This window comes from Pristiophorus japonicus, chromosome 2, assembly GCF_044704955.1.
Source record: "Pristiophorus japonicus isolate sPriJap1 chromosome 2, sPriJap1.hap1, whole genome shotgun sequence".
In the NCBI taxonomy this organism is placed as follows: Eukaryota; Metazoa; Chordata; class Chondrichthyes; family Pristiophoridae; genus Pristiophorus; species Pristiophorus japonicus.
The window spans coordinates 357,625,871-357,650,578 of NC_091978.1; the positions used below are offsets into that span (position 1 = coordinate 357,625,871).

At 44.8% G+C, this 24,708-nt stretch overlaps 1 protein-coding gene across 1 annotated transcript in view; it reads left to right on the forward strand.

Annotated features, from left to right (window-relative positions):
• Positions 1–23,262: 23,262 nt before the first annotated feature.
• Positions 23,263–24,708, forward strand: part of lef1 (lymphoid enhancer-binding factor 1) — a 172,117-nt gene continuing 170,671 nt past the window's right edge. The window contains exons 1-3 of the mRNA XM_070866057.1: positions 23,263–23,493; positions 23,921–23,987; positions 24,133–24,269. Of these exons, the coding sequence (XP_070722158.1) occupies positions 23,278–23,493; positions 23,921–23,987; positions 24,133–24,269 (420 nt within the window). The 5' untranslated portion in view covers positions 23,263–23,277. The remainder of the gene's footprint in view (positions 23,494–23,920; positions 23,988–24,132; positions 24,270–24,708) is intronic.

Sequence of the window (24,708 nt, forward strand, 5' to 3'; positions counted from 1 at the left end):
ACTCTCATTGCCAAAATCTCACTGGGGACTGAGTCAAAAAGGAAAGGAGATGGTCCTTGGCCAGTTTGGAAAGAGACTAAATACAGTGACAGTAATGATGCCGAGCCAATACCCCCTGAGTTCCCTTCAGCTGATGTCACAATGGCATGGTCCTCATTGGCCGAAAGCCTCATGATGATCACTTGAACCTGGAAGAAATCCCTCGACAAGAGAGCCTTATAATTCATGAAAGAGAATTAGTTATAAATAAGCGTGCTTGCTTCATAATGTATGTATTAGTTTATTCGCTTTTGTGTTATAATTAACGTTTAGGAGTAAAATTTCAGTAGCGCACATTTTGAGACGCTAATGGCGGCTGGCTGGTAAATTTTGCGCTGGGAAATGGTTTGCGTCTGCAGCTGCAAAATTCAGCAGCTGGGCCCTGCATGTGGAGTGGGGCACTAAGGGAGGCGTTCCACACCTCTTTCAGGGCGCCAGACCGGCTGAGCAAGTGAAAATCCCGAGCTAAAGAGCTGGCCTTGAAGCGCCCTGAGAGAGGCTTCCCTGGGAGAAAAAGAAACCACCGGCACAAAAAACACAAAAACGATTATCGATAAAATACTCGCCCCAAGTAAAGATGAATCGCAAAAAAAATTCAAAGAAATATAAATTTCACTTACCTTTTTCAGTCATTCCTTCCCTTAGCGCCCCGGGACAGCTCTGTACGCCAGCTTTCTCTGGCGGTGTCACTATGGGTGCTGTTCCAAGCAAATATCGCATCGCTGTTGATACCGGGAGCGTTGTACACCGGCGCGATGCTCCCCGGCAACAATGCTCAGCGCTGTTGGTTCCGGCACACTGAATGAGCCGAGTGGCGCGAATACTGGCGCTCGCGGCTCCGACCCCTTTAGCGCCCGTGTTCTGACCCTTTCCAGGGGCGCTTGGTGACCGAATTTCTCCCCCTTAGTGTTTAACTTATATTTCAACAACATTCTACTGATCATTTTCCTCACCTCTGCTTTGTTCAAATGGGGACGGTCATTAACAAATTCACAAGGTAGTTCTGGCTGAGGAAGGCCATTTGGCCCAATCCTACAGTTCCCTCCCTTCCGTCCCATTGCAGCACCTAATGGTTTCATAAACAATCCCAGGGTTTTTGCCTCCGCTACCATGTCTGGACGTCTATTGCACATGTTGTTCACCCTGTGTAAAGAAGAATGTCCTGTTATCAGTCCTAAATGCACATTTTCTAGTCTAAACCTGTGTCCCTTTGTCCTACTTTCGCAATTTAATTTGAAATGGCATCCCGAGTTCACGTTTTCCATTGGTCGGAATTTCTGCGGCACTTCTGGCAAAGTAACGGCGGTGGAGCAGGGGAGGCTCCGAGGAATTTCCAGGCCATTCTCTCCTATATACTTCCACAAGATCGCCTCCTTTCAAAGCTGAAAGGCCTGTGTTTCTTCAGACTTTCCAGACAAGCAAGATTTAGATTATAGACTTGAAAAGGAAAAATCTGCGGGGGTTATGGGGAAAGAGCAGGGGAGTGGGACTAATTGGACAGCTCTCTCAAAGAGCCGGTACGTGCACGATGGGCCGAATGGTCTCCTTCTGTGTTGTATGAATTCAGACCCTTGAACCTGGGGATTAGCCTCATGGTTCTTCCTCCAGAGCTCGAATGTCTCCCTTGTCTCTCCGTGACAAAAAATGGACACAGTGCTCAAGGTGCAGTCTGACCAGACCCCTGTACAGTTTGATTATGTCTTTGTCTGACTTGCTCGCTACTGTTTTAGGCTATTGTAGATTAACAACCTAATGGCCTAGTTTAATGCGGCTTTTCATTTATTGGAATTTTTAGCGTTGAGGGGTGACCTAATTGAGGTCTTTAAAATCATGAAAGATTTTGATAGAGTGGATACAGAGAGAATGTTTCCAATTGTGGGCAAGAGCATAACTAGAGACCATCAATATAAGATAGGCACTAATACAAAAGCAAAAAACTGCGGATGCTGGAAGCTCGACCTCCTACACTGTTCCAATGAAGCTCAACGTAAGCTCGAGGAACAGCATCTCATCTTTCGTTTAATCACTTTACAGCCTTCCGGACTCAACATCGAGTTCAACTATTTCAAACCATCGCCTCTGCCCATATTTGTTTATCTTTTTTTTTTTTTACAAACCTCTCTATTTTTTCTCTTTCCCATGACAGCTAGCAATGATTCTGCCATTCACACCCCATCTAGACTCACCTTTTGTTTCTTAACTTGTTTCATTACCATCTTATTTTTGCCCATCGTCCCTTTTGTCTCTCTAATCTCTCCTCCCTTCCCTTTTGTTCTTCCCTCCCTCTTCCCTTTCACTGCACTTCCTCTCCACAGATGCTGCTTGACCGGCTGAGATTTCCAGCATTTTCTGTTTTTATTTAAGATAGTCACTAATAAATCAAATAGGGAATTCGGAAAAAAACTTCTTTACCCAGAGAGTGGTGAGAATGTGGAACTCACTACCACATGGAGTGGTTGAAGTGAATAGTATCGATGCATTTAAGGGGAGGTTGTATAAGCATATGAGGAAGAAGGGAATAGAGGGTTATGCTGATAGATTTAGATGAGGAAAGATGAGAGGAGGCTCGAGTGGTGCGTAAACGCCGGCATGGACTGGTTGGGCCAAATGGCCTGTTTCTGTGCCGTATATCCGATGTAATCCTATGCACTAAGATTCCTAGGACTCGTTCAGCTTTTCCCTTAGCTATTAAAACAGTAAATAAGATGTCTCTAATGAGCTCATTCATTAACAAACAGACTATGTAGTGTTAGTCCCACTGCAGACTCTAATTTGATCTATAAAGAATGGGATTGTAATTTTGGTCTGTAATGAATGAGTATATTGAGGTTTTCTTTAAAAAGATACGATCATAGAAGCAAATAAATGCACGTTTCATTTGATTTTGGTGCAAAGTGTTAATTAATGCTACAGATCAATGATTAGTTTTAACCTTTGGCTCATTTTAAAGTTAATTTTGATATCTATTTTTGGGTTTCCCCACCCAGTAAGTCACACAACAGCCTGTGCGTTGGTTTGGGCCTGCGATCTGATCTGCAGAATTTGCCACTCTTTTGAGCTGGAAAGATTGCGAGACAAACCTAGAAAGAAAGGAAGACTTGGATTTATATAGCGCCTTTCACAACCACCGAACGTCTCAAAGTGTTTTACAGCCACTGAAGTACTTTTTGAAGTGTAGTCACTGTTGTAATGTGGGAAACGTGGCAGCCAATTTGCCATCAAGCAAGCTCCCACAAACAGCAATGTGATAACAACATTCGCCACACCTCCGCCACGATCTCTTACCGCACCTCCGCACCTCCGCCACAATCACTCGCCGAATCTCAGCCACGATCTCTCACCGCTCCTCCGCCCCGATCATTTGCAGCACCTCTGCCACAATATCTCACCGCTCATCTGCCCCGACCTTCCTGCTCCTGTTTTGTGGCGGATGAGGATGAGCGGTGAGAGATCGTGGCAGAGGTGCGGCGAATGTTTGTGGCGGAGGAGCGGCGAGAGATCATGATGTAGGTGCGGCAAATGAGGGTACGGGGCCCAGAAGAGCCGAGGGCCCAGGGGCAGCACGGGCCAGCCCACACTGCGATATGAATGCGCGCTAGGTCCATGCAGCAAAGCAGGTCTCCAGTTGTCCTGGTTCAACCCTTGCCACTGGATAGAGGCCTAGCTCTGTCAAGCTCGTGTGGTGGCTGATGTGCAACGGTCACCACACGCTAAAAAAATCCACGCACAGGCATCTTCCACCCCTGGAATATCGGGTCCGTCATTGAAACATCTGTGAACTCATCCCTTTTGGAGGGACCGCCTATGATGAGATAATGACCAGATAATCTGTTTGAGTGATGTGGATTGAGGGATAAATACTCCCCAGGACACCGGGGATAACTCCCTTGCTCTTCTTCAAAATAGTGCTATGGGATCTGTTATGCTCACTTGAGAGAGCAGACTGGGCCTCAGTTTAACATCTCATCCAAAAGACGTCACCTCCTACAGAGCAGCTCTCCCTCAGCACTGTACTGGAGTGTCAGCCTAGATTTATATGCTCAAGTCCCTGGGATGGGATTTGAACCCACAACCTTCTGGCATCAAAGGCCCACTGAGCCACAGCTGACACATAGGCTGCCTTGTGAATAGAATCATGTTAATCCCAGGGGGCAAACTTGGCACGTCCCACAGACAAATGGTGTGCGGCAACAGCAGCTGGCATTTATATCGCGCCTTTAACATAGGAAAACATCTCAAGGAGCTTCACAGAAGCATAATTGTTATGTATGCATGCTTGTATTGTTGTATGATGTCTGTAACACTGAATGTACCTTTACACTGTACACACCTTACCTGTACACCAGAGGGTGCTGCTGCTGGAGACCTAAGGGTTACCTGCACACTGCAGGTAACCCAGTATAAAAGGAAGCTCACAGCTTGGTGTCCTCACTCAAGGAGCTGCAAATAAAGGACTACAGTCCACACAGTTTAAGTACCATACCCTGCCTTGTGGAGTCATTACCAAAGGTGCTTACATACACAATAATAATGAGACAAAAACTGACTAAAAACTTGGTCATAGAGGTAGGATTTAAGGAGGGCCTTAAAGGACAAGAGAGAGGTGAAGAGGCGGAGAGATTTTGGGAGGGAATTCGTAAGCTTACAGAGCTGAGATAATTAACTAGCCATAACGACATAATGGCAGATACTACAAAACTGGGATGCAGTAATATATGCACCTGTGAGTATGCTCACAGGTTTGTAGAGCTGTTGCATTGTTAGTGGCTTAGCCCGTCACATGATGTTCACAAGATTCAATAAAACCCCAGTCAGTTGAGTCTAGGTCATCCATGATGAAGTATGCAGTTGAGAGCCCAGCGGATGAACTTGTGAGGCGCAGTGTGATTGTTAAACCTTTGTTAATAAACCATCTAGTTCTTAATAGCAATGTGGTGCTATGAATTCTTAAGCGTAGATCCCATGAAGCAAATACATTACTATTGGGGTGATTTCTAAAGGTAGCACCTCTGCATGACAAACAACGGCACCCAGAAGAATGGTTTTACCAGCAGTCGGTCTTGATGACTCACCCAACACTCACTAGTGGCTCTAAGTGCCACTGGGAACTTTCCTTGGTTGGTATGCTAAACCTAGTGAGAATAGCCAATGAGTAGCGGCCAAACACTTGGCAAATTCCACATCTCTGAAACTGAAAAACCAGGCCCGTTGGTGCTGATGACAGCTGGGAGTTTAGTAGTAGTGTTAGTGCCACAAAACACCATGCCAGCACAATAGATGGCATTTACAGCACACTCTTAAAAACCTTTCAACCTCAGATGACCTTGGCTCTTGGTTGTTAATCTGCTGGAGAAAGGAGGCTTCACCAAGATTGGCACAATGGGCTGTATTTTCGTTACCATCCATTTTGCGGCGTTATTCATGGCAGGGCAGTAAATATAGTACCCGAGAAAAGTTTGCGTCTCAGTGAGCAAACTTCATCAGCAGGGCCCTGAGTGTGGGGCAGAGTGCTAAGGGGGGCGGGGGTGTCATTACACACTTCTCTTAGGGGTAAAGGCCGGCTGAGCAACTGAAAAACTGTTGCTAAAGGGCCAGCCTCGGAGCTCCCCCAAGAGAGGATTCCGTGGCAACATTTTCAAATCGCAACTAAAAACACAACAAACGTTCCCGATACCTTAAACACCCCCACAATAAGCTAAATCGCAAAAATAAAACGAACCTAAACAATCAAACTGACCTCATTCAGCAACACCATCGCCCACTGCTGCCGGGACAGCTCTGACCGCCTGGTTTTCCAGCTGGTCCCACCACAGCGCGCTACGGAGGCGATATAGGGTTCAGCGTATAACGAATTTCAACGCGCAGTCGGAACCGGTGGCGTTGCACGCTGGCTTGACGCTCCCGGGCGGTGCTGCAAATTTGTCGGCGGGGCACAGGAAGCTGGCCGCCCGCCAGAAAGCATTTCCTCCACCATTACTGCCCCTCCGGGGCGCGAATAGAGGCGGCGACATAACAAAAATCCAGCCCTGTGTACGTTATTCTAACCCGTACTTTAATGGTGAACAGCATTACCATTAGGTGTCAAAGTGATGCAGGTTTTCAAGCCTCCTGCCGTGACTTTCAGTGTTAAAAACTTTCAAACAAATGACTTTCAGTGAAAAACTTAAATCTTGTGGAAATACACATCCCTCATAATGTTCTGTACACGGACATGGAAAGTGAGAAACGTGCTGTTACTCTTTATAGATTCGTGCCATTTCATTTCTAATGTATTTCTATTAATATCTATTTTGTCATAAGACCAAGACAAATATTTGATCGTCTCCACGGGACTGTATAGAGCTTCTACTGTTGTAAAAACTACTTGGAATCCTTGAGGGCAATATTTCACGAATAATTGTCACCATCAATATCTCTCTTTCACAAATTGAACAATTATGAAGAAATAGGGTTCACTTTAACATATTTTATATTTTTGGGGATATATTTTTCTTACTAGTTTAAACAATGAATACTTGCAGAACTGGCTTAAATAATCTACTGTCCCAACAATAGTGGGCTGAATTAACGGCTAGAATATCTTGATTACTGACTGTATTACGGGTAAAAAAAAACTTGCAATTTATATAGTGCCCTTCACAACCCCAGTAGTCCCAAATTGCATTCCAGCCAATGAAGTACTTTTTGAAGTTTCGTCCTTGTTGTAACATTCAACTGAGAGGGCAGACGGGGCCTGAGTTTAGCATCTAATCCAAAAGACAGCACCTCCAACAGTGCAGCACTCCCTCAGCACTCCCCTGGCAGTGCCAGCTTAGATTTTTAGAGCCCCTGGAGTGGGAGTTGAACCAACAACCTTCTAAGTCACAGGCAAGTGTGCTGCTTACTGAGCCACAGCTGACACTTAGCCACTTAGCACGCTCACACATTTTACGACATTAATTCTCTAAGACAATAACCCTGACACTCAGTTCAAAACTAGAAACAAAATCACCAATTAATGTTATTTATAATCCTTTGTACAAATAAAAATAATAAAAGGGTGCTAATTAGGAGCTCATTTATCTTTTAGTTTCTCGTTCTGATGAAGTGCCCACACGTGAAACGTGCAGCTAATTTTCACTCTCCACATGATGACAGGCCTGTTGTGCATTTCCAAAATTTTCTGTGTCTATTGCGTAAAATCTTCGGGACTGTCTGATTGTTAATAAGGGCCACAGAAGGCGTGACTCTCTTTCAGGAGACCGGAACTGTTTCCTCAATCATAGATTCCCTCAATCATAGAACAGTACAGCACAGAAGGAGGCCATTCGGCCCATCGAGTCTGCACCGGCTCTTTCGAAGAGCAATCCAGTTAGTCCCGCTCTCCCACTCTTTCCCCATATCCCTGCAATTTTTTCTTCTTCAAGTATTCATCCAATTCCCCTTTGAAGGCTATTATTGAATCCGTAACCACCACTCTATCAGGCAGTGCATTCCAAATCCTAACCACTCGTTGCATAGATAAGTTTTCCTCATGTTGCCTCTGGTTCTTTTGCCTATCACCTTAAATCGACCCTTCAGCCGTTGGAAACTCTTTCTCTCCAGCTACTCTATCTAAATCCGTCATGAGTTTAAACACCTCTATGAAATCTCCTCATAGCCTTCTCTGCTCCAAGGAGAATAACCCCAGCCTCTCCAGTCTATCCACATAACTGTAATCCCCCCATCCCTGGAACCATTCCAGTAAATCTCTTCTGTACCCTCTCCGAAGTCTTCGCTTGCTTGCTATGATGCGGTGCCCAGATACTCCACCTGGGCCCAAGCGGAGGTTGTGTGTGTCGGACACATCGGGAGAAATACTGATTACAAGCCAACGATTGCACGCTTCGCCTCACTAAATATCTCCTGGTTGGACAGGACTGTATTTGTGCTTTGTGTTCAGTTCTACAACAGGAATTGTTAAATGTTTGTTAATTAAAACCAGCACTGCATTGCAATCGCATCTACCAATCTGTGTCGGAAACAACGTTTGAAAATGCCTGAGGAAAAGAAAGCAGCTCCTAAGAAGGGTGCCAAGAAAACCATGAATAAAATGCCAGCAAAGGGCAGCAAGAAGTGGAAAGGTTCGAGAGTTACTCAACAACAACAACAACTTGTATTTATACAACGCCTTTAGAGTAGTGAAACATCCCAAGTCCCAGAGTATTATGAGATAAAAATTTGACACCGAGCCGCAGAAGTAGAAATTAGCGCAGGTGGCCCAAAACTTGGTCAAAGAGGTAGGTTTTAAGGACCGTCTTGAAGGAGGAAAGAGAGGTGGAGAGGCAGAGAGGTTTAGGCAGGGAGTTCCAGAGCTTGGGGCCTAGGCAACAGAAGGCACGGCCAACAATGGTTGAGCGATTATAATCAGGGATGCTTAAGAGGGCAGAATTAGAGGAGTGCAGACATCTCGGGGGAGTTTGTGGGGCTGGAGGCGATTACAGAGATAGGGAGGGGCGAGGCCATGGAGGGATTTGAAAACAAGGATGAGAATTTTGAAATCGAGGCATTGCTTAACCAGAAGCCAATGTAGGTCGGCGAGCACAGGGGGGTGACGGATGAGCGGGACTTGGTTCGAGTTAGGACATGGGCAGTCGAGTTTTGGATCACCTCCAGTACCCCATCTACGTCTGCAGAGTGGCGAAGCAGGTTCAGCCTCCACCGCCCACCACAACACCGGCATCTCCTCCAAAGCCATGAGTGTCACGAACTCTTTTGTGAACAATATATTCGAGCGCACCCGGCCTGGCCCATTACAAGCAAGTGCCGTACCATCAGCTCCTGGGTGATCCAGACCGCCGTGCCCCTGCTACTGCCCGGGGAAAGTGGGCAAGCGTGCCGTGTCGGCAGGGGCAACGGCGGTGGCCAAGTACACCAGCAAAATTCCACAAATGTACTGGGAAAAAATAAACACAACACATTGTCAATGGAACAGCACCCGAGAGTGAAATATGTATGGTTGCTTGAGCTCAGCCGAATTTAATCGTTTTTTTTCTCACATACTGTGCCACTCTCCCGCTGTTCTGATTATCCTACTGTACGGGAGCACTGTCAGAGACAATATGTTAATGACAAAGTGCTAATACATCCGCAGAGTGATACCCTTCAACTTTTCATCTTTTATTTCCTAATAGGAAATCAGATTCCAGAAGAGCTTTTGTAGATATTAAACTGCTTGGCAGGAGAAAAGACAGAGATCAGTCGTTAAACAACAGGAATTCTGCCATTTCATACACTGCGGTTACAGAAGGAAAAACAAAGAAGTGTAATTTTACAAATATGTGCAAGCAACACTAAAGTTAACTGAATGTCAACCAAGGCAGTGAAGGATCTGGCAGACTGTTCCCTTCACATCACTGACTGAAAGATCAGAACATTAACTTAACACATGTCACTTGTATTCAGCCCAAATAACACTGGCCCCATTGTTTAACATCAGCGCTCTGGCCTATTTGGTTCATTCTTCCCATTAGAATATTTCCATTATGGTCCCAACAAAATACAACTGAAATGCTAGCGGGAAAGTTGCACTCTCTGTTTAATGCTCGGTATTTACATCTGACCCCCAACACATGCGTGTTCCTTGCTCCGCGGTGCTTAAATGTCAACAATAAAATGATGGATGTCGAATCACACAGCACAGGGAGAAGGGGGCCATTCAGCCCATCGTGCCTGTGCTGGCTCTTGGGAAGAGCTATCCAATTAGCTCCACGCTCCCGCTCTTTCCCAATAGCCCCGCACATTTTTCTTTTTCAAGTATATATCCAATTCCCTTTTCAAAATTACTATTGGATCCGCATCCACCGTTCTTTTAGGTAGCGCGTCCCAGATGAGAGCTCGCTGCGTTAAAAACCTTCTCCTGCTCTCCCTTCTGGTTCTTTTGCCAATTATCTTGAATCTGTGTCCTCTGGTTACCGATCCTCCTGCCAGTGGAAACAATTTCTCTTTATTTACTCCATCAAACCTTGTGGTTTTGAACACCACTATTAAAGAGAGAAAGAAGAAAGAAAGCAAGACTTGTATTTCTATAGCGCCTTTTACAACCACCGGACGTCAAAAAGCACTTTACATCCAACAAAGTATTTTTGGAGTGTAGGCACTGCTGTGATGTAAGAAAACGGCAGCCAATTTGCGCACAGCAAGCTCCCACAAACAGCAATGGGATAATGACCAGATAATCTGTTTTAGTGATATTGATTGAGGGATAAATATTGGCCAGGACACTGGAGATAATGCCCTGCTCTTCTGCGAAATAGTGCCGCAGGATCCTTTACTTCCAGAACCAGGGGTCACAGTCTAAGGATAAGGGGTAAGCCATTTAGGACTGAGATGAAGAGAAACTTCTTCACTCAGAAAATTGTGAACCTGTGGAATTCTTTACCGCAGAAAGTTGTTGAGGCCAATTCGTTAGATATATTCAAGAGGGAGTTAGATATGACCCTTGGCAGGAGGATGGGAACCCAGGAGAGGGCTCTGAGCTAGTTAGAGTGGTGAGAGCTCAGATGAACAGAACTCCAAGAAAGAATGCAAAAGGCAGGAAGCAACAGAACAGAGTAGCACTGGGGTAAGTGTAAACCACAAGGTGATAGGAAGGGACAATATGTATGAATATAAAGGGGCTGCAGGAGGGGTCAAAACTAAAAATCATGGTTTAAAAACTAATATTAAAACACTTTACCTAAATGCACGCAGCATTCGAAACAAAGTAAATGAGTTGACGGCACAAATCATTACAAATGGGTATGATTTGGTGGCCATTACTGAAACGTGGTTGCAGGGTGGCTAAGACTGGGAATTAAACATACAGGGGTATCTGACAATTCGGAAAGATAGACAAGAAGGGAAAGGAGGTAGGGTAGCTCTGTTAATAAAGGATGATATTAGGGCAGTTGTGAGAGACGATATTGGCTCTAATGAACAAAATGTTGAATCATTGTGGGTGGGGATTAGAGATAGTAAGGGGAAAAAGTCACTGGTGGGCGTAGTTTATAGGCCCCCAAATAATAACTTCACGGTGGGGCGGACAATAATCAAGGGAATAATGGAGGCATGTGAAAAAGAAATGGCAGTAATCATGGGGGATTTTAACCTACATATCGATTGGTCAAATCAAATCGCACGGGGTAGCCTTGAGGAGGAATTCATAGAATGCATACAATATTGTTTCTTAGAACAGTATGTTACAGATCCTACAAGGGAGCAAGCTATCTTAGATCTGGTCCTGTGTAATGAGACAGGAATAATAAACGATCTCCTAGTAAAAGATCCTCTCGGAATGAGTGATCACAATATGGTTGAATTTGAAATACAGATTGAGGGTGAGGAAGTAGTGTCTCAAATGCTTAAACAAAGGGGACTACAGTGGGAAGAGGGCAGAGTTGGCTAAAGTAAACAGGGAACACAGACTAAACGGTGGCACAATTGAGGAACAGTGGAGGACTTTTAAGGAGCTCTTTCATAGTGCTCAACAAAAATATATTCCAGTGAAAAAGAAGGGCGGTAAGAGAAGGGATAATCAGCCGTGCATAACCAAGGAAATAAAGGAGAGTATCAAACTAAAAACCAATGTGTATAAGGTGGCCAAAGTTAGTGGGAAACTAGAAGATTGGGAAAATTTTAAACAACAGCAAAGAATGACTAAGAAAGCAATAAAGAAAGGAAAGATAGATTACGAAAGTAAACTTGCACAAAACAAAAAAACAGAGAGTAAAAGCTTTTACCGATATATAAAATGGAAAAGAGTGACTAAAGTAAATGTTGGTTCCTTAGAAGATGAGAAAGGGGATTTAATAATGGGAAATGTGGAAATGGCTGAGACCTTAAACAATTATTTTGCTTCGGTCTTCACAGTGGAAGACACAAAAACCATGCCAAAAATTGCTGGTTACGGGAATGTGGGAAGGGAGGACCTTGACACAATCACTATCACTAGGGAGGTAGTGCTGGACAGGCTAATGGGACTCAAGGTAGACAAGTCCCCTGGTCCTGATGAAATGCATCCCAAGGTATTAAAAGAGATGGCGGAAGTTATAGCAGATGCATTCGTTATAATCTACCAAAGTTCTCTGGACTCTGGGGAGGTACCAGTGGTTTGGAAAGCAGCTAATGTAATGCCTCTGTTTAAAAAAGGGGGCAGACAAAAGGCAAGTAACTATAGGCCGGTTAGTTTAACATCTGTAGTGGGGAAAATGCTTGAAGCTATCATTAAGGAAGAAATAGCGGAACATTTAGATAGGAATAGTGCAATCAAGCAGACGCAACATGGATTCATGAAGGGGAAATCATGTTTAACTAATTTACTGGAATTCTTTGAGGATATAACGAGCATGGTGGATAGAGGTGTACCGATGGATGTGGTGTATTTAGATTTCCAAAAGGCATTCGATAAGGTGCCACACAAAAGGTTATTGCAGAAGATAAAGGTACGCGGAGCCAGAGGAAATGTATTAGCATTGATCGAGAATTGGCTGGTTAACAGAAAGCAGAGAGTCGGGATAAATGGGTCCTTTTCAGGTTGGCAATCGGTGGTTAGTGGTGTGCCACAGGGATTGGTGCTGGGACCACAACTGTTTACAATATACATAGATGACCTGGAAGAGGGGACAGAGTGTAGTGTAACAAAATTTGCAGATGACACAAAGATTAGTGGGAAAGCGGGTTGTGTAGAGGACACAGAGAGGCTGCAAAGAGATTTAGATAGGTTAAGCGAATGGGCTAAGGTTTGGCAGATGGAATACAATGTCGGAAAATGTGAGGTCATCCACCTTGGGGGGAAAAAAACAGTAAAAGGGAATATTATTTGAATGGGGAGAGGGACCTGGGGGTCCTTGTGCATGTATACCAAAAAGTTAGTTTGCAGGTGCAGCAGGTAATCAGGAAGTTGAATGGAATGTTGGCCTTCATTGCGAGAGGGATGGAGTACAAAAGCAGGGAGGTCCTGCTGCAACTGTACAGGGTATTGGTGAGGTTGCACCTGGAGTACTGCGTGCAGTTTTGGTCACCTTATTTAAGGAAGGATATACTGGCTTTGGAGGGGGTACAGAGATGATTCACTAGGCTGATTCCGGAGATGAGGGGGTTACCTTATGATGATAGATTGAGTAGACTGGGTCTTTACTCGTTGGAGTTCAGAAGGATGAGGGGTGATCTTATAGAAACATTTAAAATAATGAAAGGGATAGACAAGATAGAGGCAGAGAGGTTGTTTCCACTGGTCGGGGAGACTAGAACTAGGGGGCACAGCCTCAAAATACGGGGGAGCCAATTTAAAACCGAGTTGAGAAGGAATTTCTTCTCCCAGAGGGTTGTGAATCTGTGGAATTCTCTGCCCAAGGAAGCAGTTGAGGCTAGCTCATTGAATGTATTCAAATCACAGATAGTTAGATTTTTAACCAATAAGGGATGATCTTGTTGAATGGCGGAACAGTCTCGAGGGGCTAGATGGCCTACTCCTGTTCCTAATTCTTATGTTCTTGTTCTTACGGCTAAAGGGATCAAGGGGTATGGAGAAAAAGCAGGAATGGGGTACTGAGGTGAATGATCAGCCATGATCTTATTGAATGGTGGTGCAAGCTCAAAGGGCTGAATGGCCTACTCCTACACCTATTTTCTATGTCCACCTCAGAGAGCAGATGATGCCTCAATTTAACACATCATCTGAAAGACAGGCACCTCCGACAATGCAGCACTCCCTCAGCACTGCACTGGAGTGTCAGCCTAGATTTTTGTATTCAAGTTCCTGGAATGGGACTCAAACCCACAACCTTCTGACTCAGTGGTGAAATTGCTACCCACTGAGCCACAGCTGACACAAGGTAAATCTCTCCTTACCCTTCTTTGCTCTTAGACTTTCTGCCGAATTCTGTTTGCATTTTATATTCAGGCTCAGGCTGGTTCAGTGGTAAAATACCCACTTTAGGAGCAGAAGACAGTGGGTTCAGGACTTAATCAGGGAAACTAGGCTGTTGTTTTGGTGCCGTACTCTGGGATTGTTGGAGATGCTGTCTTTTGGATGAGATGTTAAACTGATGCCTCCTATAGCTGTGCAGGTGGATGCAAAAGATTCAATGGCACTACTTGAAGAAAAGCAGGCGAGTTTCCTGGGCCAATAGTTATCTCTCTACCAACACCATCAAAAATAGATTAACTGGTCATTTATCTTATTGCAGTTTCCGGGACCTTGCTGTGTACAGATTGGCTGTACGTTTGCCTGAATAACATCAGTGACTACACTTCAAAATAATTCGTTGGCTGCGATATGATTTGGGACAAACTGAGGATGCGAAAGGAACCATATGGTATCAGCCATGGCTCAGTGATGGCAACTCTCAATTCTAAATTAGAAGGTTGTGGCTTCATGCCCCACTCCAGAGACTCGAGCACATAATCCAGGCTGGCACTTTGATGGGCTGAGGAAATGTTAAAGGTGCCATCTTTTGGATGAGTTGATAAACTGGGCCCAATCCGCCTTCACAGGTGAATGTAAAAGATCCCACAGCACTACTCGAAGAACCAATGTCACTAAAACCGATGATCCGGACATTGTCCCATTGCCGCTTGTGGGATTTTACCGTGTGCAAATTGGCCACCACATTTCCCTACAATACAATAGCAACTCACCTCGAAAATAAATGTATTGGCTGTAAAGCACTTTGGGGCATTATGAAATTCTGTAAGTCGCTATACAATAACAACAACAGCAACTTGTATTTATATAGCGCCTTTAACGTAGTGAAATGTCCCAAGGCCCTTCACAGGAGTATTATGAGATAAATAATATTTGACACCATGCCGCATAAGTAGAAATTAGGGCAGGTGACCAAAAGCTTGGTCAAAGAGGTCGGTTTTAAGGAGTGTCTTGAAAGAGGAAAAAGAAGTAGAGAGTTGGAAAGGTTTAAGCAGGGAGTTCCACAATTTGGGGCCGAGACATCAGAAGGCACCAATGGTTGAGTGATTATAATCAGGGCTCAAGAGGGCAGAATTAGAGGAGCGCAGACATCTCGGGGTTTGTGGGGCTGGAGGAGATTATAGAGAAAGGGAGGGGCGAGGCCATGGAGGGATTTGAAAATAAGAATGAAAATTTTGAAAACGAGGCAATGCTTAACCGGAAGCCAATGTAGGTCAGCGAGCACAGGGGTGATGGGTGAGCGGGACTTGGTGCGAGTTAGGACACAGGCAGAAGAGTTTTGGATCACCTCTAGTTTATGTAGGGTGAAATGTGGGAGGTCAGCCAGGAGTGCATTGGAGTAGTCAAGTCTAGAGGTAACGAAGGCTTGGATGAGGGCTTCTGCAGCGGATGAGCTGAGGCAAGGGTGGAGACAGGCGATGTTACAGAGGTGGAAATAGGTGGTCTTAGTTATGCTGAGGATATGTGGTTGAAAGCTCATCTCGGTCAAATGCAAATTCTTTCTTTTATAGAAATGCATGTTTGTTCTTTAGCCGTCATTTGACATTAATTGACTAAAAGGGTGTTTAGCAATTGATCAACATTTCTGAAAGGAAAAATGCTGCTGTGATTTTTCATGCAAGCTATGTAACAAATAAAAAAGGAACAGCCTTGAGAGGGCAGACATTTAATGTCTCATCCAAATGATTGGATCTCCAACAGTGCAGCACTGGAGTGTCAGCCTAGATTTTTGTGATCAAGTCTTGAGTTAGACTTGAACCCACAAGCTCCTGCCACAGTGACAAGAGTGCTACCCACTGAGCCACAGCTGACACCTTACACCATCAACACTTTTGTCATTTAATCACTCCTACCCTCCAGCCTATCACAGACTTTTCTTTTTTACCTGCCCCGTTTTTCCAGTGACTCCGTACTTGCTTAAAACCTGTTCAACTCTAACATCTACCAGTTCTGATGTAAGGCCCTGAGTGGAGGAGGAGCATTCCAGGAGGGCACTGAGCACCTCGAGTCTCATCACCGAGAGCATGCAGAAAACAAGCGCAGGCAAACCAGACTCCCCACCCGCCCTTTCCTTCAACCACTGTCTGTCCCACCTGTGACAGAGACTGTAATTCCCGTATTGGACTGTTCAGTCACCTGAGAACTCACTTTTAGAGTGGAAGCAAGTCTCCCTCGCTTTCGAGGAACTACCTATGATGTAACGTCATTGGCCTGAAACACTAGTTTTGTTTATCTCTTCACTGATGCTTCCAAGATCAGCCGAGATTGGGCATGGCCATAGTAGTGTGGCTGAAATTTAATGCAGAAAAATGCAAAGTGATACATTTTGTTAGGAAGAATGAGGAGGGGCAATATAAACTAAAGGGTACAATTCTGAAGGGGGTGCATAAACAGAGAGACCTGGAGGTGTTTGTGCACAAATCGCTGAAGGTGGCAGGCCAGGTTGAGAAACGGTTAAAGAAGCATACGAGATCCTGGGCTTCATAAACAGAGGCATAGAGTACAAAGGCAAGAAAGTTATAGTGAACCTTTATAAAACACTGGTTCGGCCTCAACTGGAGTATTGTGTCCAATTCTGGGCACCACATTTTCGGAAGGATACGAAGACCTTAGAAAGGATTCAGAAAAGTGTTCCAAGAATGATTCCAGGGATGAGGCACTTCAGTTACGTGGATAGACTGGAGAAGCTGGGGTTGATCTTCTTGGAGCAGAGAAGGTTGAGAGGAGATTTGATAGAGGTGTTCAAAATCATGAGGGGTCTGGACAGAGTAGATAGAGAGAAACTGTTCCCGTTTGCGGAAGGGTCGAGAACCAGGGGACACAAATTTAAGGTGATTGGCAGAAGAACCAAAGGCGACTTGAGTGCTTATGGAATGCACTGCCTGGAAGGGTGGTGGAGGCAGATTCAATCGTGGTTTTCAAAAGAGAATTGTATAAGTACCTAAAGGAAAAAAATATGCAGGGTTATGAGGAAAAGGCGGGGAAGTGGGACTGGCTGAAGTGCTCTTGCAGAGAGCCGGCACGGGCTCGACGGGCCGAATGGCCTCCTTCTGTACTGTAACCGTTCTGTGATTCTATGATCTATGATTCTATGCTGCCTGACTGGTTGTGTTTCCAGCATTTTCTGTTTTTATTTCAGATTTCCAGCAACTACAATATTTTGCTTTTTGGACAAATCAAAAACAGACTGGGAAGGACATTCGTAAAAATGAATTATGTGTGAGAACCATTTTGAAGAATTTATGATTTATTCCAAAATATAACATAGCACATAGCTCTATTATCATTTAATACATCTCAGATATCTCATTCCTCATGATCCAGGTTTAAGAAGCCACAATTTTGAGTTTTTGCAAAATGAAATATCAATAATGCATGTATAGACTAGAGTGCAACATTGAAAGTCTTCACCCCTAGCATATGGATGCACACTCAAGTCTACACTGAAAGAGATTGCGTTACACCACCAAGAATCAAATGCAGACTCCTCTATATCAGTGATTTTCAAACTTTTTTGTGTGTGGGACACCCTTCAAATATTGGAACACTTCCAAGGAGCTCCTGCCCTAACTTGAAAAGGATGCTGTCAGCTATCAACGGTGGGGGTCTTGGCAAAGGAAAACAGTGCTATCATTTCAGGAGATGTTTTTTAAAAATATGATCTCGGGATGTGGGCGTTGCTGGCAAAATTGCTTTTATTGCCCATCCCTAGTTGTCCCAAGAAGGTGGTGTTGGCCGTGCTTTATATAAAGCCTTTCACCTCATGATGTCCCAAACCACTTTACAGCCAATGAAGTTCTGTTGTAATGTAGGAAATGCGGCAGCCAATTTGCGCACAGCAAGCTCCCACAAACAGCAATGTGATAATGAACAGATAATCTGTTTTTTTGTTACATTGATTGAGGGATATTGGCCAGGACACTGGGAATAACCCCCCTGCCCTTCTTCAAAGTAGTGCCATGGGATCTTTTATGCCCACCTGAGAGAGCAGACGGGGCCTCGGTTTAACGTCTCATCCGAACGACGGCACCTCCAACAGTGCAGCGCTCTCTCTGCTGCTGCTGCTGCATTTCCCACATTACAACAGGGACTACACTTCAAAAAATACTTCATTGGCTGTAAAGCGCATTGAGACGTCCAGTGGTTGTGAAAGGCGATATATAAATGCAAGTCTTTCTTTCTTTCTCTCAGTGCTGCACTGGAGTGTCAGCCTGGATTTTTGTGCTCAAGTTTTAGGAGTGGGTCTTTGAATCCACAACCTGCTGACTCAGGCGAGAGTGTTACCAACTGAGCCAGTCACACTCCTGACTTGAGCCTTGTAGATGGTGGAGAGGCTTTGAGAGGTCAGGAGGTGGGCCAATCATGGCAGAGTACTCAGTTTCTCTCCTGCTCTTGCAGCACTGTTGATATGGCTGGTCCAGTTCAGCTTCTGGTCAATGATGACCCATAGGCTGTCAATGGGGTCTTGGCAATTGTGATGCCATTGAAGGTCAAGGGCGATGACTGGTCTTTCTCTTGTTCAAGATGGTCATTATGTGGCATGTATGTTACCTGCCATTTGTCAGCCAAAGTCTGAATACTGTATGCTGCTGTGGGCTGTTTCATTATCAGAGGGGTGTGAATGGAGCTGAACACTGGGGAATAATCAGTATACAACCCCAGTCCTCACCTTATGATGGATGGAAGGTCATTAATGAGGCACGAACATGGCAGATGGAATATAACGTGGAGAAATGTGAAGTTATCCACTTTGATAGGAAAAATAGAAAAGCAGAGTATTTTTTAAATGGTGAGAGATTGGGAAATGTTGGTGTTCAGAGGCACCTGGGTGTCTTTATACAAGAATCACCGAAAGTTAACATGCAGATACAGCAAGCAATTAAGAAAGCAATTGGTATGTTGGCATTTATTACAAGAGGATTTAAGTATAGAACTGAAGACATCTTACTGCAATTACATAGGGCCCTGGTGAGACCGCACCTGGATTACTGTGTACAGTTTTGGTCTCCTTACCTAAGGAAGGATATACTTGCCATAGAGGAACTGCAACGAAGGTTCACCAGACTGATTCTTGGGATGGGGGGATTGTCCTATGAGGAGAAAATGAGCAGACTAGGCCTATATTCTCTAGAGTTTAGAAGAATGAGAGGTGATCTCATTGAAACATACAAAATTCTTACAGGGCTTGACAGGGTAGATGCAGGGAGGATGTTTCCTCTGGCTAGGGAGTCTAGAAGCAGAGGTCACAGTCTCAGAATAAGGGGTCGGCCATTTAGGACTGAGATGAGGAGAAACTTCTTCACTCAGAGGGTGGTGAATCTTTGAAGAGAGCTGTGGAGGCTCAGTCTTTGAATACATTTTGAATATTGAGGGAATCAAGGGATATGGGGACAGTGCAGGAAAGTGGAGTTGAGGTAGAAGATCAGCCATGATCTTATTGAATGTCGGAGCGGGCTCGAGGGACCGAATGGCCTACTCCTGCTCCTAATTCTTATCTTCTTCTCCTGTGATGCAGCTGAAGATGGTTGGGCCGAGGACGCGTCACTGGGATAAATATTGGCCAGGACACCGGGGATAACTCCCCTGCTCTTCTTCGCAATAGTGCCATGGGATCTTTTACGTCCACCCGAGAGGGCAGACGGGTTAACATCTCATCCGAAAGATGGCACCTCCGACAGTGCAGCGCTCCTTCGGTACTGCACTGAAGTGTCAGGCCTGGATTGTGCGCTTAAGTCTCTAGAGTGGGACTGGAACTCACATTTGCTTTTTCAGATGTGTTTACTTTTCGCTGTTGAAAGAAAATAATAAGGATTATACGGGATCGTGATTAAAAAACTGGGGGTTGAATCATCTAGTGGAGCTATGTCACACCGGCATGCAGATTGAGAGATCTGACTTGACATTACTGCAATATAAATGAAAATGTGCAAAGACACTGGACAAAGTGCCGAGGGGGGTCCAACAATAACATTGAAAACGTGTTGAGGGTTAGGGCGTCAGTTTAAATGCAGTTCTCAATGGAAAACACTCAACATTTCAGTTGCAGTTCTCCTTATTGAATCTGAACTGAGGACAAATAAGACCACAGATGAGTTTAAGCTTATGAATTGCAGAGTTTTTTTTCCCCTTCCCCCGTTGCTTTAAAACGCTGGATTCCGTCCAGCCTTGATTCCATCCACATTGCATCCAGATCCAAGCCTTTGATCTGCGTGTGTGTTTTTTTATATATATATTTTTCCTTCTCTCTCTTCCCCTTACCCGGAAGTGAACCGTTTCAGCCTCAGCTGGCACACGTGGAAATAACTGCGTTTTGTTTCGGCACTTTTCCAAATGTAGGCAAGGGTGGGTGGTTGGGAGGAGGGGGGGGGGGAAGGAGAGAGAAGAAAGCGGCCGCCGAGAGATCAAAGGCACGGCCGGCTCCGCCTCCCCGGCTCCACCCCCTGCTTTATAAGATCAGCCCCGTGTTTAACCCTCTTCTCACGCAATGTGCAGTCCAGCGCTGGGATCAGTGCACGCAGCAACTGCAACAAAGCACCGTTCCTTTATGCACTAATATTAAAACAGATGAACATTGCTTCTCCCTGCAAAACTTTGAGATTTAAATTGTGCTTTTTTAAAATAAAATATCCCCTAATTTGTCTCCCATCCCTCAATCCCCTCCACCAGCACCACCTCCCACACACCCTTTTCCCTCTCACAAAGTGTTTATCCAGATCTGTCCCTATCGGCAAGATGAAAGGGCTCTCAGAGAAGAGGTTTCCCGCACCGAATTTAAAGATGTTTTAAAACACACACACACACAGTGTTGGCAATTCCCTCTCTCTTTCATCCTGATGGTCAACATTCAGTGCCACGTTCATCCTGTCGGTCACATCAAAGCCTCTTGCCACAATCTTTAAACCCAATCCTTCCCTGGATTGTTTTCCTAACATTGTGCTCTTGCTCCAGACCTACACCCTGTTTTGTTTCCATACCTGGACTGTGTTTATAAGAGTAGGATTGATGTTTGTGGATGCATTAATATATGTTTGTTTTTTAATTGCATTTCACACTTGTAGATTAAACCGGCACACAACACACTTTCATTTATTTTCTTGTTACATCAAGCCTCGCGTCCTTCCCTCGCCGTTTTCTCTTGGCAGGAGTGCGCTGTTGATGTTGCGCGTGTCTCTGTTTTAAGTTTTGAGTATATGTCTGTCGGTGAGATCAGAGAGTTCGAGTGCCCCCCCATCACAAGCACTCTCTGCTTTCCCTCTCTCTCTGTCCCATTCAGTGACGCATCAACAGGTTGTCTCCTTGCCTTGTTGCGTTGGAGTTGAAGCTTCCTGAGTTAACGAGCTTGGCATCAAGCATCTCACCACCCCCTCCTCCTCCCTTCTGCCCATTAAAAAAGTAGTACCAAACATAATTGGAAAGGGTTCAGCGCATGAAGGCAAAACTGGGAATACCCTTCAAATGGAACGCCTCCCGATTACAGTCACACACCAAGAGGACAGCAAAGCCATTCAGATTTTTTTTTAAATATATTATTTCCCTCTATAGGATAAAAAAAACACTATAGATTCACAGAATAGAATCTTACAGAGAGAGGCCACTCGGCCCACCGTGTCTGTGCTAGCTCTTTGAAAGAAAGAAGACTTGCTCTTCAGCCAATGAAGTACTTTTGGAGTGTAGTCAAAGCTACCAATTAGTCCCACTCCCCCTGCTCTTTCCCTAAAGCCCTGCACAGTCTTTTCCTTTTCAGTTCCCTTATCCAGTTTATAATATAAAGTTCACTTAAATGATAGGCAAGTTCACCTATCGATAGGCAAGGGCTATCACCACGTTTCATTATTTTGCACGAGCTTGAATGTCATGGGAAAGAATTCATGTAACGAAAGATAACTGTCTCGGAAAATGGGCACAATTTTTTTTTAAAAGAGAGCGTTTCCTCGTTATTATTAAACATGACATATTCAGGACGTCCTGGGAATGTTTACTTCCCGTGGTGCCGTGGATATTTCTTTGTCTCGGGCAGAACTTAAATAAAAGGTTCAAACACGTTATTTATTTACACGGGGTTCAGAACTTTGCCTTGCTTTTCAAAAAAAAAATTTGGAGTTCAAAAAATAAACAGAGATGCACTATTGTGGTTGGGACTGTTTGATATTGTCTTTGAATTCCCCCCAGCCCCCGGTTTTAACATATATTCCTGTGTCTCGAGAATCTTTTACGAAGGAGAGCGAGCACCTTGTTCAAACAAACAACTCACAATTCTGCTTGGTACCTGTAGCAGTCATGTACCATGCCCCGGCGCAAGTAAAACTCCTTTGATCTAATGTTCTCAGTTGCCTTGGCTGTGGGACGCTTGTTAGCACGCGTTTCTGCACTCTCTTTGCATTTGTGTCAAAAGATTGTACCTTGTGGCAGCTTTAAATGGGGAGGCGGGGTGGAGGTAGGTTAAATTAGCTTGCTTCCCACTAATTAAACTTCAGTTTTCAAGAAAAAAATCCTTGGCGTACTTTTTGTAGTTTGATCTGGATAAATGCTTAAAATCCCCCCAAAATAAATAAACATTCCTAAACTTACGTAGATCTGGGCTGGAAGAGAGCACAGTAGGTTTAATCGCACCCCCTCCCCACCCAACATAACCCCCCCAAAATATATATATATATATATAGGCTGAAAGTGGGGTGTAAAATGGGGCTGTTTATTTTGTGCATTGATTTTGAAGGGGAAAAAATAGATTCTCGGTGAGTGCTGGTACATTTGCAAAATCTCCTCAGTCTGCCTGCAGAGGCTGCTCTGCATCTCATTAGAGTTGCAAGAGGACAATTGTAAATCTCCCCCGTCAATCAGAGCTGTCAATCACCCCGGCGGCACGGCTTTGATCTCCACACCCCCCCTCCCCTTCCCTCTCTCTCTCTCCCTCCTCCTTGCCTCTTGCTTTATTTTTTGCTGCATTACTCTTCGCCGTCTCCAAACACAACCAACCAACTAGTCTTATGGGCTTGCTTTAACTAGCTTGACTCCCAAGACACAGACAGAAGAAAAGAGAAAGCAAGGCAAAGAAAGAGTTTGCATTCAACCACACAGAGAGAGAGAGAGAGAGCTATTAGCATCTCGGTTTCTCTGGCTGGAACTTGCGGGACTTGTTTAAATCATTTTAATTGCAATTTAAAAAAAAAGGGACTGGCTTTTTCTTTTCAAAGTCAGATTTGTTTTCTCCAGGATTCCCTCCCCTTCCCCCTCCCCCCAGTTCCCCATAAATTTCCCAAATAAGACATTATATAGAAACTTCCAACAAGAAGAAGAATAAAGAGAGAGAGAGAGGGATGCCGCAGCTAAACAGCGGTGGCGACCCGGAGCTGGGAGCCAACGATGAGATGATCGCCTTCAAAGACGAGGGCGAGCAGGAGGACAAAATCCTGGCGGAGATCAGCGGCACGGAGGAGCGGGATCTGGCCGACCTCAAGTCGTCGCTTGTCAACGAGTCGGAGATCAGTCCGGGCAGCGACAGCAGCAGCAACAGCAACCCGGCCGAAGCCGAGGTAATGACATGACCACTGATATTCACACACACACACACGCTTACACGTACACTTACATACTTACACACACACTTACACACATACTTACACACACTTTTACACACACACACTTACACACATATTTACACTTACACGCATAATTACACACACGCACACTTACACACATAGTTACACATACACACACTTACACACATACTTACACATACACACACACTTACACACATATTTACACTTACACACATAATTACACATACACACATATACTTACACTTACACACACACACACACACTTACACACACACAGAACCGACCCGCGTCCCACATCTTTACCCCCCTGCAATAACATCTCTCTTTCTCTCCTTCTCCCCTTCTCCCTTTCCTCCCTGCCCTCTCTCTCTCTCTCTCTAACTTGTCACTGATTCTCCAGGTGGGGAGACGGCCGCGAGTGACTGACGATCCCTTTCGGGACAAAGTGAGGAACAGCAGCGAGGAGGGTGAGCGAGCAATGTTTCCAAAACATTTTACAATTAAGTTTGCATTTGATTATCAATGTGTAATTTGCTGGTGTGATTTTTTCCCCCCCTTCTTTGTTTCCACCACCCCCTCCAATTCTTTATTTAAAAAAAAAACTTTGAATAGGAAAGAGGCAGGATGGTGCGATGTACAACAAGGGTCCGGCTTACTGCAGCTACCAACCGGGCTACATCATGGTCCCCAATCTCAACGGAGAACCCTACCTCAACAACGGCTCGCTCTCCCCTCCCGTCCCCAGAACGGTGAGTAAACGCTGTCTTTATTTTACATTGTACAACCACCACAAACAAACCCTAGCTTCAGGGTTTCGACTGAGGCTGCCGCCCGCTGCAGGTGAGGGTGTGTGTGTTTGTGTGTGTTCCGGACATGTCCCACCGCCCTGTCTCAGCCTCCTTAGCCCCAGCTCTGCATTTAAAGAGAGGCAGCCTCGGCTTTACTTTCACCCGCAAGTTCTGCTTAAAAACAGACCGCAGTCAAGTGGTGCATGTGTGTGTATGTCTTGAGTATTTCAGGACTCAGCCTGTGACGATGTTTGTTTATTTTGCTAATGTTATTTTCTAATGACTTTAGAAATATATATGTGTCATTCAAATGTGAAACTGGCTACTTTTGCGATGTTTGCGTGGCCTCTGATTTTTGCTATTCCGGATTGTTTTGACTAGAAGAAGCACTGATGTCTCT